This window comes from Hyla sarda, chromosome 2, assembly GCF_029499605.1.
Source record: "Hyla sarda isolate aHylSar1 chromosome 2, aHylSar1.hap1, whole genome shotgun sequence".
NCBI lineage: Eukaryota > Metazoa > Chordata > Amphibia > Anura > Hylidae > Hyla > Hyla sarda.
The window spans coordinates 440,825,997-440,841,341 of NC_079190.1; the positions used below are offsets into that span (position 1 = coordinate 440,825,997).

The 15,345-nt window shown below is 42.1% G+C and overlaps 1 protein-coding gene across 4 annotated transcripts in view; it reads left to right on the forward strand.

Moving 5' to 3' along the window:
• Positions 1-15,345, forward strand: part of PIR (pirin) — a 114,323-nt gene that overhangs the window by 83,024 nt on the left and 15,954 nt on the right. For all 4 annotated transcript variants that reach the window (XM_056559255.1, XM_056559254.1, XM_056559258.1 and 1 more), the window contains one exon: positions 3,428-3,512. In XM_056559255.1, coding sequence (XP_056415230.1) covers positions 3,428-3,512 — 85 coding nt within the window. The remainder of the gene's footprint in view (positions 1-3,427; positions 3,513-15,345) is intronic.

Here is a 15,345-nt window from a genome sequence, read left to right on the forward strand (position 1 = left end):
ATAAATAAATTTAATAACAAACATATTTGGTATCAACGCGTGCGTATGTCAAAATATATAATGTTTTTTGTTTGTTTTTTTACGTTTACGTCATTCATTGTACGGGATGTATGATGAACGGCGTAAACGTTAAAAAAATTTACAAAATTGCTGCGTTTTTGAGACATCACAAAAAAATGTATAAAAAGTTACATATACGCAAAAGTATTACTCATAAAAAGTACAGATCACGGTGCCTAAAAATGTTATAGGTGGTCAAAATAGAGTGATTTTAAACATACAAATTTTGTATAAAAATTTTTCGATTTTTTTTTAAAGCCGCACAATAATAGAAAAATATGTTATCATGGGTATCATTTTACTCATACTGACCCACAGAATAAAAAAAAACATGTCATGTTTACCGTAAAGTGTACAGCGTGAAAACGAAACCCTCCAAAATTTGCTAAATTGCTGTTTTCTTTTCAATTTCCCCACACAAATAATATATATTTTTAGCTTTATGGTACAATGATTGATGTCATTACGAAGGGCAATAGCTTGTGCCAAAAAAAGCCCTCGTATGCGTCTGTGGATAGAACTATAAAAGCGTTATGATTTTTGGAAGGCGAGAAGGAAAAAACGAAAATGTAAAAATAAAATGAGTTCTGTCCTTAAGTGGTTAAATACAGATAAACAAAATGTCCCCATAGTTGTCCCTTTAAGTCCTAAACTAATTTACTGTTGTACACATCACAACTAATAAAACAAAAACAAAAAAACAAAAAAATCTTTATACAAATCTAGTAAAAACCGCCCTATAGTTCAGGAAAAAGAATTCCGCATAAATGATTTAGGTAATAAGAAAGTTAGAGCCATTAAATTGCCAAGTGCACAAAATTTCTTCATACAAAGTGTCTGGTGTTAATAAAGTTGCTTTATATCAACCTGATAACATTTAGCAGAAGAAAACATGAAATCATTTATCAGCCATCATCCATACAGCAGCCCCTTTCATCTCCCCGTCTTCAGAAGATCCTCTTATATCAGTTTTGTTTTATGAAGAACTAAAAGCAATGCAGACAGCAAGTATGTAAATTGGTAACATGTAGAATAAGTGAAAACGTATGGGGGTTGTCTTCCCTTGTTCCTGTTCCAATTATTCATGGTAAGAGTCAATGAATGTTCGAGTGGTGAGTTATCTCTATATGGAATGTCTAATAAAATATTAGAGCACGTCTGCTGGACCATCCGCTGCATATCTTTCCATCTTTATCGCTTTAATACAAGGTGTCAGAAGTGTCTATATTTTATGTTTTAAGGATTTTTCTTTACCTTTTTATTTTGGTTTCCACTTTTCCTCCCTTATGACATATTGTCCATGTGAATTCCCTTTACACAATGCCTTCTATTTCCTTAAAATGTGGTGCTCTGGACCATACCATAGGCCCCGAAGTAGTAGTACCTAACAATGTTCTTTCTTGGCTCAGATGTGAGGTAATATGTGCATGGAACAATGGTAAAAGAAGTATGTGTACATACATTCCAACTTTAGAAAGGCAAAATCAGGACATTTATGCCCCACCCTGAGAACCCCCTGAAGAGGCCAGAAACAATCCCCAAAGCATGGAAACTGTGCCCATTTTGCATTCTAGTTTGATTGTGCTGCCAAAATTGTGGCAATTATTTGTATTGTATCCATCCAGGGGTAATTGGGTTACTAATACTCAAACTGACCAACTTAGTTGGATTGGACCCACCAGTGGAAACTATGGTGGCCCAACACCATCTATACAGAACATGAGCTTTCCCATTATTAGTTGCATTATAAACTTGTTGCACTCATAGGGGGGAATTTATCAATATTGGTGTATGGTAGAAATATATTTACCCCAATGTGCTCTCTCTATGTCCCTTCTACCTGTGCACAATTTACTAAAGTAGCGCAAGGCTCTTCATAAATCTTGTACACGAGGGGAAACCAGGATATCCCTCTTCAGTAGACACAGGTTCTATAGCTTGTATGTTTGCCTCCCTCCTTATGTCATGTGACCCTTTCCTGCGTTACAGACAGTGACGCCCCTTCTCCCTCTGCTCTCCTTGCCATTCTAATCGTGCAAGCGGACTGTTCACTCCTGTGGTCTCCTATGGCGGTAAGGTCCCTATCATTCAGGATACGGCGTGACATTCCCACTCTCGGGTTAATGTTCCGCCATCCTGTAAAAGCCCCCTATATGTACAACATAACATGTATTATGCTTCTTTATAGGTATATACATTTCAATGTTTCAATGTTTTTATTTTGGGAAATGGCGGACATCACCAAGCCGAGTGATGACCGACATTAACCCTCTATACTCCGCGATCAACGGTGAGCACTGAGTATAAAATAACTTGAACATGTGCTGGCAGGTCAGTGGAGCCGATAGTGACACCGCCTGGAAAACGGCAGCTGTTTCACCATCAGCTGAGAGGACTAACGAATGTTCCAAAAATATATGATCATATAGGGTTATAACCAATGTTTTGAAGAATTGCATTAAAGGGGTACTCTGCATCCCTAAAAATCTTATCCGCTATCCAAAGGATAGGGGATAAGATGTCAGATCGCCGGGGTCCCGCTGCTCTGCCCCGTGTGATGTCACGCCCCGCCCCCTCAATGCAAGTCTATGGGAGGGGGCGTGACGGACCTCCCATAGACTTGCATTGAGGGCGCTAGGGCATGATGTCACATGGGGCGGAGTCGTGACGTCACGCTTGTCCGCCATTGTGGTCGGGCTCCGAAGCCTCCAGCGTTGCCGGTGTGAGGTGGAAGCCGTACAGGTGGGTGCAGCAGCCGAGATCCCGGGGGCCCACAGGAGCAGGACCCCGGCGATCTGACATCTTATCCCCTATCCTTTGGATAGGGGGTTAAGATGTCTAGGGGTGCGGAGTACCCCTTAAAAAGGAAGATTGTGGCAAAAAATTTAGTTGCAGATGAATTAAACAAGCAAGGAGTGATGCATAACAGCATACTTCCCTCTTTAAATATAGAAAGTAAGGTTGCCATCTGACTTTTTCATATGTGTGCTATGTGGTGGTGTAAAAAAGGGTTTGCGTACATTTGAAGCGGTGTACCAAAAAGGATGCAATTGATAAATGCATGTCTACGGACTTAAGTGCTCTACCGTAGAAACAAGCGTAGAGCACTAGCTAAATTGTTCTACCAAACTTTGCGCACAGAAAAGACGCACAAAAAGCACTGCGCAAAATTATGCACACGAAAATACACCATAAGAGGCGGACCAACTGCTAACACACTAAGAATTGGTCCTTGGTAAAAACAACATGCTTGACTGGTCAAAAATACCAAACATGCCAGAATCCTTACCATTTCCATCTTCCATCTTTTACTATTTCAATCATATTTATACCATTAAATAGACTGATATATTCATACTTATTGCAGTCAAAAGTCTACACAAGAACACCTACTCTGTTTCTGGATTTCAAACTAGAAAAAGGCGCAAAGTTTACTCAGGCCGTACCAAAAGGTAAGAAAGATTTTTGCTAAATATTATATATTTCTGTAACCATTTAATAATGTTGATCAGTTAGTATGTTTTATTTGATATATTTGGACAGTACAAAAAAAATGCATACAATTAGGTTTTTGGTTGGAGCAGTTACATATAGAGGGGAGAGATTAATTTGACTTGAATAGTTTTTGTTTTCAAATATTCTCAAAAGTTGTTTGGGGAGTTTGGTTTCAGGTGAATTGCTGACAGGATCGGGGACTCCTGTCAAAGACCAGAGTGACAGTGTATGTCTTAATACTCAGGGTAAGCAGCTGCAGTCCAGAGGTAAGCTGCAGTCCAGAGGTAAGCTGCAGTCCAGAGGAAAGCTGCAGTGCTGAATGCATCACAACTTACTCTACACCTGGCCCAGTGTTTGTAAACTGAGTGACAAGATATAGAGTGTATGTCGTGCCTCTCGGTGAATGTACAGGGGCAGCGACTCCTGTCTTTGACAGAACACCCTTCTACTGTATGTACTTTTAAGTAGTAGTGTAGGTTGCCATGGAAAGTATGTACAAAAGCAGGGAATCATGTTAAATGACAGGAGTCCCTGCTCCTTTTCATTAACTGAGAGATGAGGCTTGCACTGTGTCCTTGCTGCTCACACTGATTGTTGAAGGGCCATCCAGAGGTGGTGCACCCGACCCAACAAATGTTAACCGAGAGGTGAGAGATACTGGCCACTTAGTGTGTAGAGACAGTGGGTGAGCTTTATCAAAGGATTTAGACAGTTTTCTCCCATCTAAAATTGTCGCACAGAAAGTCGCAGTCTAAATACGTGCGAGATTTTTGCGACTTTTGCTTTAGAGGATTTTTAGAACATGATGCATTCTAGTCTATTTTAGATAGAAAAATGCATTGGTGCTGAATTTATCAAAAGCGACTTTTTAGCGAAAAGTCGCATCGGGCGAAAGTACGCTGAAATGTCAGACCATACTGGAGCAGGTTTAAATACAGTCTAAAGCATAGATCCCGAAGTCCATGCACAGAATCAAGAGACATGCGACTTTTGATTAAAAAAAAAGCGCACAATAGACCAACCTAATGCTCTGTAGGTTGGTCTATATTGATGCGAGAAAGAGACAGCTTTGATAAATTCCCCCCCCAGTGACTCCTATCTTCTTCAGGAATCCTTACTTCTGCACAAATCAAAACAAATCCGATTCAAGCAAGTCTTCCGAAAATAAACTTTGAGATGTTCACTCATCGCTATTCACCTCATTTGAATACCTTTCTATTGCAACATTGGTGGCATAGACAAAGATTTTTCAGTTATTATGTATTGAGTTGTACAATATAATCCATATTTGCGTGTGAGTGTTTTTTTTGCATTAATATGGATTTAGCAAGTCTAAAAAGTTCTGAAGGATTATTGTGCAATTCCTTCTGGAAATGTATAACTTACAGATTTCTAATTTACTTTACAAAAAATGTAATCCTTCCAGTACTTATCAGCTGTTGTATGCTCCAGAGGAAGTTGAGCAGTTCTTTTCAGTTGAGTAGTTCTTTTTAGTCTGACCAGTGCTCTCTGCTGACACCTCTGTCTATGTCAGGAACTGCCCGGAGCAGAAGAGGTTTGCTATGGGGATTTGCTCCAACTCTGCACAGTTCCTGACATGGACAGAGGTGTCAGCAGAGAGCACTGTGGTCAGACTGAAAAGAACTACTCAACTTCCTCTGTAGTATACAGCAGCTAAGTACTGGAAGGATTAAGATTTATAAATAGAAGTCATTTTCAAATCAGATTAACTTTCTGGAGCCAGTTCATATGAAAAAAAAAAATGTTTTCCACTGGAGTACCCCTTTACCATGCAAAAGGAGAGTGCTAATGCCTATATGTCCATTTACTCATACATTTCCATGAAGAATAAAAGAGTAACACCACAAGGCAGTTCTAATTAAAGTTGTTCCAGCATAATTTATTTTTGGGCAATACAAGTATGTATTAACCTCTTAAAGACGCAGGGTGTACCTGTACCCCTGCGCCCGGTCCCGGTGTTTAAAACGGGGTCACGCCGTGACCCTGCATCACACCGGGTCGGTCCCGGCTGCTATTGATAGCCGGGACCCTGGGCTAATAGCGCGCGGCACAGATCGTTGTGCCGCTCGCTATTAACCCTTCAGACGCGGCGATCAACGTTGATCGCCGCGTCGAAAACTAAAGTAAAAGCTTCCTGGCAGCTCAGTCTGGCTGATCGGGACTATCGTGATAAAATTGCGATGTCCCGATCAGCTAGGACGCGAACGGAGGTCTCCTTACCTGACTCCGTCGCATCCGATAGGCGTTTGATTGCTCTAAGCCTGAGCTACAGGCTTGAGCAATCAACCCCCTATTACGCTGATCCATGCAAAGCTATGGCTTTGCAGGGATCAGGGTTAAAGATCAGTGTGTGCAGTGTTCTAGCCCCCTATGGAAGCTATAGCACTGCAAAAAAATTAATAAAACATATGTGGTATCGCTGCGTGCATATATGTCCGAACTATAAAAATATATAATTAATTAAACCGCACGTCAATGGTGTACGCGCAAAAAAATTCCAAAGTCCAAAATTGCGTATTTTTGGTCAATTTTTATAAAATAAAAAAATGAATAAAAAGCGGTCAAAAAGTCCGAATAACACAAAAATGGTACCGATAAAAACTTCAGATCATGGTACAAAAAATGAGCCCTCATACCGACCCATACACAGAAACATTTAAACGTTATATGGGTCAGAGTATGACCATTTTAAACGTATACATTTTCCCGCATGTAGTTATGATTTTTTTTTTAGAAGTACGACAAAATCAAACCTATATAAGTAGGGTATCATTTTAACCGTATGGACCTACAGAATAAAGATAAGGTGTCATTTTTACAAAAAAATGCACTACACAGAAACCGGACCCCCCAAAAGTTACACAATGAAATTTTTTCTTCTATTTTGTCGCACAATGAATTTCTTTTCCGTTTCGGCGTGGATTTTTTGGTAAAATGACTAATGTCACTGCAAAGTAGAATTGGTGGTGCAAAAAATAAGCCATCATATGGAATTTTATGTGCAAAATTTAAAGCGTTATGATTTTTAGAAGGTGATGAGGAAAAAATGAAAATGCAATAACGGAAAAATGCTGAGTCCTTAAGGGGTTAAAAGGTTGCTATATTTATGTTGCCACTCACTCCCTGGCTTTCAATCAAATATGACCTTTTCACTATACGGGTACTTTCAGACGAGCGTATTTATAGCGTATTTTACGCTGCGGATCCACCGCTGAACAACCTCTGCATGGTGTCTTTTACATGTGCCTGCTTGGAGAAGCAATACGCCGCTACGTGTAGACACACTGAAGCGATGTGCGAGTCGCTGCGCATGCGCGGTGTACTCGCACACATGGCGGCTGCTCCCCCTGCTCAATGAGCTAGGCCGAGAGCTGCCGTGATGTGCGAGTATACTGCACATGAGCGCGGCGACTCGCACATCGCAGTGTGTCTGCTCGTAGTGGCGTATTGCTGTTACGTGCAGGCACCTGCAAAGGCAGCATATAGAGGTCCTTCAGTGGTGGATCTGCAGCGAAATACGTGCGGAAAATCCACTCGTCTGAATGTACCCTATAAGTCTAGGCAGCAAAAATTTTTGCATCTGCTCGCCTGCTGGGGAGTGGAGCGCGATGCCAAGATACAGTATATAAAAAAAAAATGGATATATATATTTTTTAAATAATAACCCTTTAAAACAAACCAGTCGGAAAGGTGATGGATCCTTTTTAAATTTGCACTTGCTGACTGACAAAGTTACCAAAGGGGTCAAGTAGTATTGCGCATTTCTCAGCGTTTTCTCCTAATTCATCATCATTGCAGCAGTATTCTCTATCAGCATGTTAGATCACCATGTTTTCCATGTGCTGAGGATAGACGTCAGCCAACATAGGAAATGCTGACATGCCAAACAGCTGTACAGACTCTGCTTCACTTCCACCTGCTGTCTGACACAGATGCTCGCCTATTAACTTGAGCCTTGGGTAATGTCCTATGACAGACTCTATCCACAGAACAGTAAATTAGCTTGTTGATTCTCTGGTGGATGTGTTTATTTGGCGGGGGATTCGTCTTGCTGTCTTTAGAGGGGAAGTTGAGATCTTTGCTGGCCCCTCCTCACCAAGCAGATCTGGTTTTGTCATCTATGATCTGGTACAGTGTGTACAAGGAAAGTCACAAGTGAGAACATAACACATTAAATCTCAAGTTATTAGTAACTAGTAAACCACAGCCGCAAACCACAGTTTTGCTTATATCTGCAAAAGACTAGTAAGAACTTTGAGTCATAGTCTGATGTGCAGTCAAAACATTGTATGTATAGATACACTGCTCAAAAAAATAAAGGGAACACTTAAACAACACAATGTAACTCCAAGCCAATGACACTTCTGTGAAATCACACTGTCCACTCAGGAAGCAACACTGATTGACAATCAATATCACATGCTGTTGTGCAAATGGAACAGACAACAGGTGGAAATTATAGGCAATTAGCAAGACACCCCCAATAAGTGAGTGGTTCTACAGGTGGTGACCACAGACCACTCCTCAGTTCCTATGCTTCCTGGCTGATGTTTTGGTCAGTTTTGAATGCTGGTGGTGCTTTCACTCTAGTGGTAGCATGAGACAGAGTCTACAACCCACACAAGTGGTTTAGGTAGTGCAGCTCATCCAGAATGGCACATCAATGCGAGCTGTGGCAAGAAGGTTTGCTGTGTCTGTCAGCAAAGTCTCCAGAGCATGAAGGTGTTACAAGGAGACAGGTCAGTACATCAGGAGACATGGAGGAGGCCGTAGGAAGACAAAAACCCAGCAGCAGGACCGCTACCTCCGCCTTTGTGCAAGGAGGAGCACTGCCAGAGCCCTGCAAAATGACCTCCAGCAGGCCACAAATGTGCATGTGTCCACTCAAAAAGTCAGAAACAGACTCCATGAGGGTGGTATGAGGGCCCGACGTCCACAGGTGGCGGTTGTGCTTACAGCCAGACCCTGTGCAGGACGCTTGAATTTGCCAGAGAACACCAAGATTGGCAGATTCGCCACTGGCTCCCTGCGCTCTTCACAGATGAAAGCAGGTTCACACTGAGCACATGTGACAGAGTCTGGAGACGCTGTGGAGAATGTTCTGCTTGCAACATCCTCCAGCATGAACGGTTTGACGGTGGGTCAGTAATGGTGTGGGGTGGCATTTCTTTGGTGGGCCGCACAGCCCTCAATGTGCTTGCCAGAGGTAGCCTGACTGCCATTAGGTACAGAGATGAGATCCTCAGACCCCTTGTGAGACCATATGCTGGTGTGGTTGGCCCTGGGTTCCTCCTAATGCAAGAAAATGCTAGACCTCATGTGACTGGAGTGTGTCAGCAGTTCCAGGAAGAGGAAGGCATTGATGCTATAGACTGGCCCACCCGTTCCCCAGACCTGAATCCGATTGAGCACATCTGGGACATCATGTCTTGCTCCATCCACACCACATTGCACCATAGACTGTCCAGGAGTTGGCGGATGCTTTAGTCCAGGTCTGGGAGGACATCCCTCAAGAGACCATCCGCCACCTCATCAGGAGCATGCCCAGGCGTTGTAGGGAGGTCATACGGGCCCGTGGGGGCCACACACACTGCTGAGCCTCATTCTCATTTTGACTTGTTTTAAGGACATTACATCAAAGTTGGATCAGCCTGTACTGTGGTTTTCCACTTTGATTTTGAGTGTGACTCCATATCCAGACCTCCATGGGTTGATAAATTTGATTTCCATTGATAATTTTTGTGTGATTTTGTTGTCAGCACATTCAACTATGTAAAGATGAAAGTATTTCATACGATTAATTAATTCATTCAGATCTAGGATGTGTTATCTTAGTGTTCCCTTTATTTTTTTGAGCAGTGTATATGGTCTAGACTAGAAACATAGTAAATCTAAAAAGAAAAGAAGCCTAATATATAACCTTTATTGTTAACTTCGTATGGACAGAAGAGGAAAAAGATAGCAAAAGAAGGTGTCTCTGTAGACTTTACCTAAATAGGCACAGGTAGAATAAATGGTAGCAGCAAAACACCTCGTGGCCTTTTTCTTTTCTGTTCTACTCATTTTAAGGCTCTACACATATTAACACACTGTCCTCAGGAGTCTATGTAACGAGGACAGTATAGTAGCACATATTGCCATATGACATTTATAGCAGCTGCGAGTAGACTTGTGCAAAGTGGTTAAAGGTCTTCCAAGATTTTTTTTTCTTCAGCCTTTGAGCCCATGAAGCCAAGTTACACAGCACCCACACCCAGAAGTGCTGTATGTAGCTACGCTTGCAGACAGGGAAGCCTGACATTTCACTTGCCAGGCTTCTGTAGGAGGACTTTGTACCGGCTGTGCCCTGTTGTCACACAAGTTGAAGTTAATAGGGACCAATTTTCCTAATAAGGCCCCCTTTGGCAGCAACAAATGTGTGGCCTACAGCTTACAGGGGCTTTTAGCTCTGCCACTCAGAAGTACACAGAAAACATCCTGATGCCAGTTAGCACCAGTTTTTTGTGTGTACCATGGCTGCTGCAAACAAGGTCCTGATACTAGTTAGGGTGGGTGGCCCAGTTATTGTCCCCTTCTTCCTTTGCTGCCAGGATTGGCCCTGGATTGGGGGGGAGCAAACATGGGCTGCCCACTGGAAATTTTTCTCAGTATCCCGGTAAGCTTGTCCGGCCATGCCTCCATCTTATGTATAGGGGATAGCTTTAAAAGATGGATAAGCCACTTTAAAGGTTTGCTGTTGGGGAGCTTGCACATTGTAGGGGTTGTTTATCCCTATTAAATGTTTTAGGCTAGGGCTACCTAATGACTTTGGTCATGAAACATGAAGATCGCAATGTCACATAAGGACACGTGGATGTTGTGTGATATGATGAGATTGCTACTATAAATATGTTACCCAAGCGCAAGTAAATAATTTTGGTCACACGATTTGCTATTGTGTCACTGTGTATCCTCAGTCTTATAAATGTCGTACTATGCTATAAAATAACAAAAGGTGTAATACTCTCCCGGATCATGACATCATTTGAATGCTGCAACCAATGACTGGCCATTACTGGAGTAGTGTGAGCAAAACCTAGTGAGGGACCTTAAAAGCACTGGCTCATGCATATTGGAGTATACGGTGAGTATTCTTCATCTTGTAATTTTTTTTTTTTTTTTTTGCGTTTTATAACAAATAAATTTATGGAGCTGGACAAAGCCTCTAGAGAATATTGATGTCATTACTGTTTGGCCTAGTTAAAACAGTTTTGTAGGGAGGATAGAAATTTAAACTATGGCTGTGTGTAAAAAAGTTACCGTGCAGAAAGTTCACTTGTATTTTACTGGAATTTTACTTTCCTCCTTCTCTCCAAATATGTCTCTGTGCACAATACACAAAGACAAGTTTATTATAAACAAACGTGAAACAGAACAGATAACTTTTTTGGGAAGAAAAGAAGCTTTGCAGGAGTCTGGAATGTGGTTCCTGGGATAGAATTGTGGCATGAACAATGTGTGACAGCCAGATGTGATAAAGGGCACAAGCGTAGAGTTGAACGTACAGACAAGACTTATAACTCATGTAGAAACCATTACAGGGGTACTCGAGCACTTCAAAATGTATCCTCTGTCTGCAGATATGGGATAATTTTCTGATTTTGAAGTGTCAGACAAGCATTGTACTTGGGGGGTCAATCTGTAGCACTGCCATAGACAATGCAAGGAGCATGTGCCAACATGCCGCTCAATAACCAGTGAGAGCCAAAGCCCAATTCTGGAGATCTTGGGGGGGGGTTCCAGTAGTCCGATCCCCGCCATTAGAAACTACAAACTATTGTATCATTTTGGTGATATTTGGGTTTGATCTATGATACTTAGATCAAGGTGTGCAGACGTAGAAGTAGCATCTGGGCTCGGGTACCTGAGGTGACCCAGAGGCTGCTCAACCAAATAAGAAGACACCAGTATTATAAAGGACTAATGGTTGGTGGGGGAGACAGTGATGATTTTGCATTGGAACCCAGGAGCTTTACGTTATGACTCTGAGGTAGACAGACATATGTAAGTTTTTTTATACCATAAAGGAAAACTAGAGCAATTACTACTGATTAAAATGTATACTTTATTAAACAGTATATTAAAACCAAATATATATATATATATATATATATATATATATATATATATATATATATATATAGTGACCCCCCGACCTACGATGGCCCCGACAAACGATCATTTCAACATACGATGGCATCTGAGGCCATCGCATGTTGAAGGCAGCATCAACATACAATGTTTTTGTATGTCGGGGCCATTGCATAAACAGCTATCCGGCAGTGCTGACTGCTTCAGCTGTCACCGGATAGCCGTTTACGGTGCCCCGTGTGGTTTGCTGACGATCACTTACCTGTCCTCGGGGCTCCGGTGCGTCCTCTTCGGGATCCCCTGCAACGTCGGCGCTCTCCATCATCGTCATCACGTCGCTGCGCACGCCATCCCGTCATCCAATAGGAGCGGCGTGCGTAGCGACGTGATGGAGAGCTAGGATGCCGGGGAAGCAGAGGCCTTGCTGGAGCGTCGGGGACACCCCGGGGACGCGGCGACAGCGATGGAGGGCGACATCCCGGGCAGCAGTGACGAGCAGTGACGGTCCGGAGCGGCGGGGACAGGTGAGTACAACTTCCTATACCAGTGGTCTTTAACCTGCGGACCTCTAGATGTTGCAAAACTACAACTTCCAGCATGCCCGGACAGCCGTTGGCTGTCCGGGCATGCTGGGTGTTGTAGTTTTGCAACATCTGGAGGTCCACAGGTTGTAGACCACTGTACTATACTTTACATTGCACGTATCCTTCAGCATACGATGGTTTCAACAAACGATGGTCCATTTGGAACGGATTACCATCGTATGTTGGGGGACCACTGTATATATGAAAAAAGTGCTATAATAGTACACAAAAGAAATGGATATTTAGACTGTTGAATCCAATAAGATGGCTGGACAGGTTATAAGAATCATATTCTGTCACCAGACAGTAGGGGAAAAATAGCAGCGAGGTTAAGCTGCATTCAAATAGTTTGTCTATTTGGGGAATCTGGGCCTAAGCCTCAGCTAGTAACCAATCTCGCTTATGTTTGGTGATATAGTAAACACCCTATACACTGTTAATGGGTCTACCAAGTGCTGCCTCACTTACCCATGGTTAGGTCCTGTCACCACCGCCCCAACGTACGCTTCGTCAACTTGATGGACTTTCTTAAGGGACGCAGACATATGTAAGTGTAGATATACATTAAAGGATGGAAAGGCAGATATAATGACAGGTGAGTGGGCTGGCAAATAGGTGTATGGAGAGGTAGATTTGAAGAATATATAGCCTGATTTTGGGGGGGGGGGGGGGGGGGGTGATATGCTTATATTAGAGATGCAGAATTTAAGGTAAGTAAGCTGTACCTTTAGTTATTGTTCACACTGCTCAGGACTTTTATGATTCAGGGACCATTGTAACTGATGCTCATTTGACTCGGATCAGGGCAGAACATTCCATCTATGTTAAATTAAAAGAACTTTATGGCATTTTATCGCTTACAGTTTACAGTTTTGGCTCGTGGCTCCAGCACTAAAAGGGCATTTGAGAAGGGTTTATCTGAACGTCTGGAAGTAGAGAACACAATTCATCTGTCAGCAGACAAGCCTGATTTTCCATGACCAAAAAACATCATTTTTTCATTTATATCTCTATTGATTTAGTAATATTTTACTTTTACAGTTGTACTGTTGGCCATGTCCACTTTCTTAAAACCATTGAGCATTCACAGACGCCTTGTTCTAAAATTTTCTCATATGTCATTTTATGTTGTACTAAAATCTGTCATAAATCCATATAACATATCTAATGCTGAAATATTTTTTAAACATATGGTGGCTGTATGCATGGAGTTTGTATGTTCTCAATGTTTTCCAGTTTACCTTGTGGTCCAAAATTACTAATTGTAAGCGATTAGGTAAGGCTGGGTTCACACCACATTTTTGCAATACAGTTCCCGTATCAGGTTTTAGATAAAAAGAAACGTATCCCTCAAAACCTGACTAAACTGTATCAAAACGTGTGTACAAATTTTTATCTGTATGCGGTTTGAAAAATGATGTCCGGTTGCAGCCATTTTTTTAAGAAAAAAAACCGTATACATTTTTAACTTTTCACTCCATTATTAATAAAGTTTCACTTGTTTGATTTAAATTCCAAGAAAAAACCTGTGTAAAAGTCAAAAACCGTATGGAACCGTACGCACATACGGTTCTGTACGGTTCCCATGACTCCCATGTTTTAAAAAAAAAACTTATACGGTTTAATACGGTTTTTCACCCGGACCAAAAACCGTGGTAGGCAACGGTTTTTTGTCCGGAAAAAAAGTAAAAAACGTATGGTTTGAAAAACTGAGACAACTGTATACATTATGGTGCATACGGTTTTGAATGGGAAGTCTATGGGCACGGTTTTCTGTACGGTTGCATAAGTTTTTTGTTTTTTTATGAAACCGTATGCCAAAACCGTATAGCAATGTCGTGGTGTGAACCCACCCTAACATGGATGTCGTCTCCTGGGTAGGCAGGCACAGTTTAGCAGGCACAGCGTAGAAATTGCAGTTCAAACAGCAGGGAATTCATTTAACTGACCTTAGCCAGTTTTATTGTCAAGTTGAAGGGGTTATCCAGGAAAAAAACCTTTTTTATATATATCAACTGGCTCCAGAAAGTTAAACTGATTTGTAAATTACTTCTATTAAAAATCTTAATCCTTTCAGTACTTATGAGCTGCTGAAGTTGAGTTGTTGTTTTCTGTCTAAGTGCTCTCTGATGACACCTGTCTTGGGAACTGTCCAGGGTAGAAGCAAATCCCCATAGCCAACCTCTCCTACTCTGTGCAGTTCCCGAGACAAGCAGAGATGTCAGCAGAGAGCACTGTTACCAGACAGAAAAGAACAAGTCAACTTCAGCAGCTGATAATTATTGGAAGGGTTAAGATTTTTTAATAGAAGTAATTTACAAATCTGTTTAACTCTCTGGAGCCAGTTGATATATAAGTTTTTTCCTGGAATACCCCTTTGAGGTACAGAACATAAAATATAACAAACAAAAACCCTAAGCCTGTCCGGCTCTAACTAAACAGCAGGAAACCTCTCTGACCAAGGAGGGTTTACCTGACAGTCCAAAACCTGGACTGTCCGGATGGAGTGGGGGCCCACCCTTCTCTCCCCACTCCAGCAACACAGACCCTATTAAAAAAAAACAAAAAAAAAAACAGGTTTTATACAAACCCAAATTGCATAGACCTCTGCTGAACATTTCCCTGGTTGCTTTTTTAAATGATACACATAAACTCCGTCCACTACTTCGCCAGATACTCTGTCGCACTTATATAAACATTAAGGGGATGTCTACTGAAGACAATTCCTGCTAACATGCCCCATTAGGGAATATGGGTGTCATGATCGAGGTCCCCTCTGAAAGTCAATGCAGAGAGCCACTAACAAACAGTGGGCAACCAAACTGTTCCGAACACTGGATCCGGCGCCGTGAGCTCTTGACGTCATAGCCCCGCCCCCTCATGACGTCACAACCCACCCCCTCAATGCAAGTCTATGGGAGGGGGCGTGATGGCTGTCACGCCCCCTCCCATAGACTTGCATTGAGGGGGTAGGGCGTGATGTCACGAGGGGCGGGGCTACAACATCAAGAGCTGCCGGCTCCAGCGTTCAGAGCAGTTTGTTCCAAACGCTGAG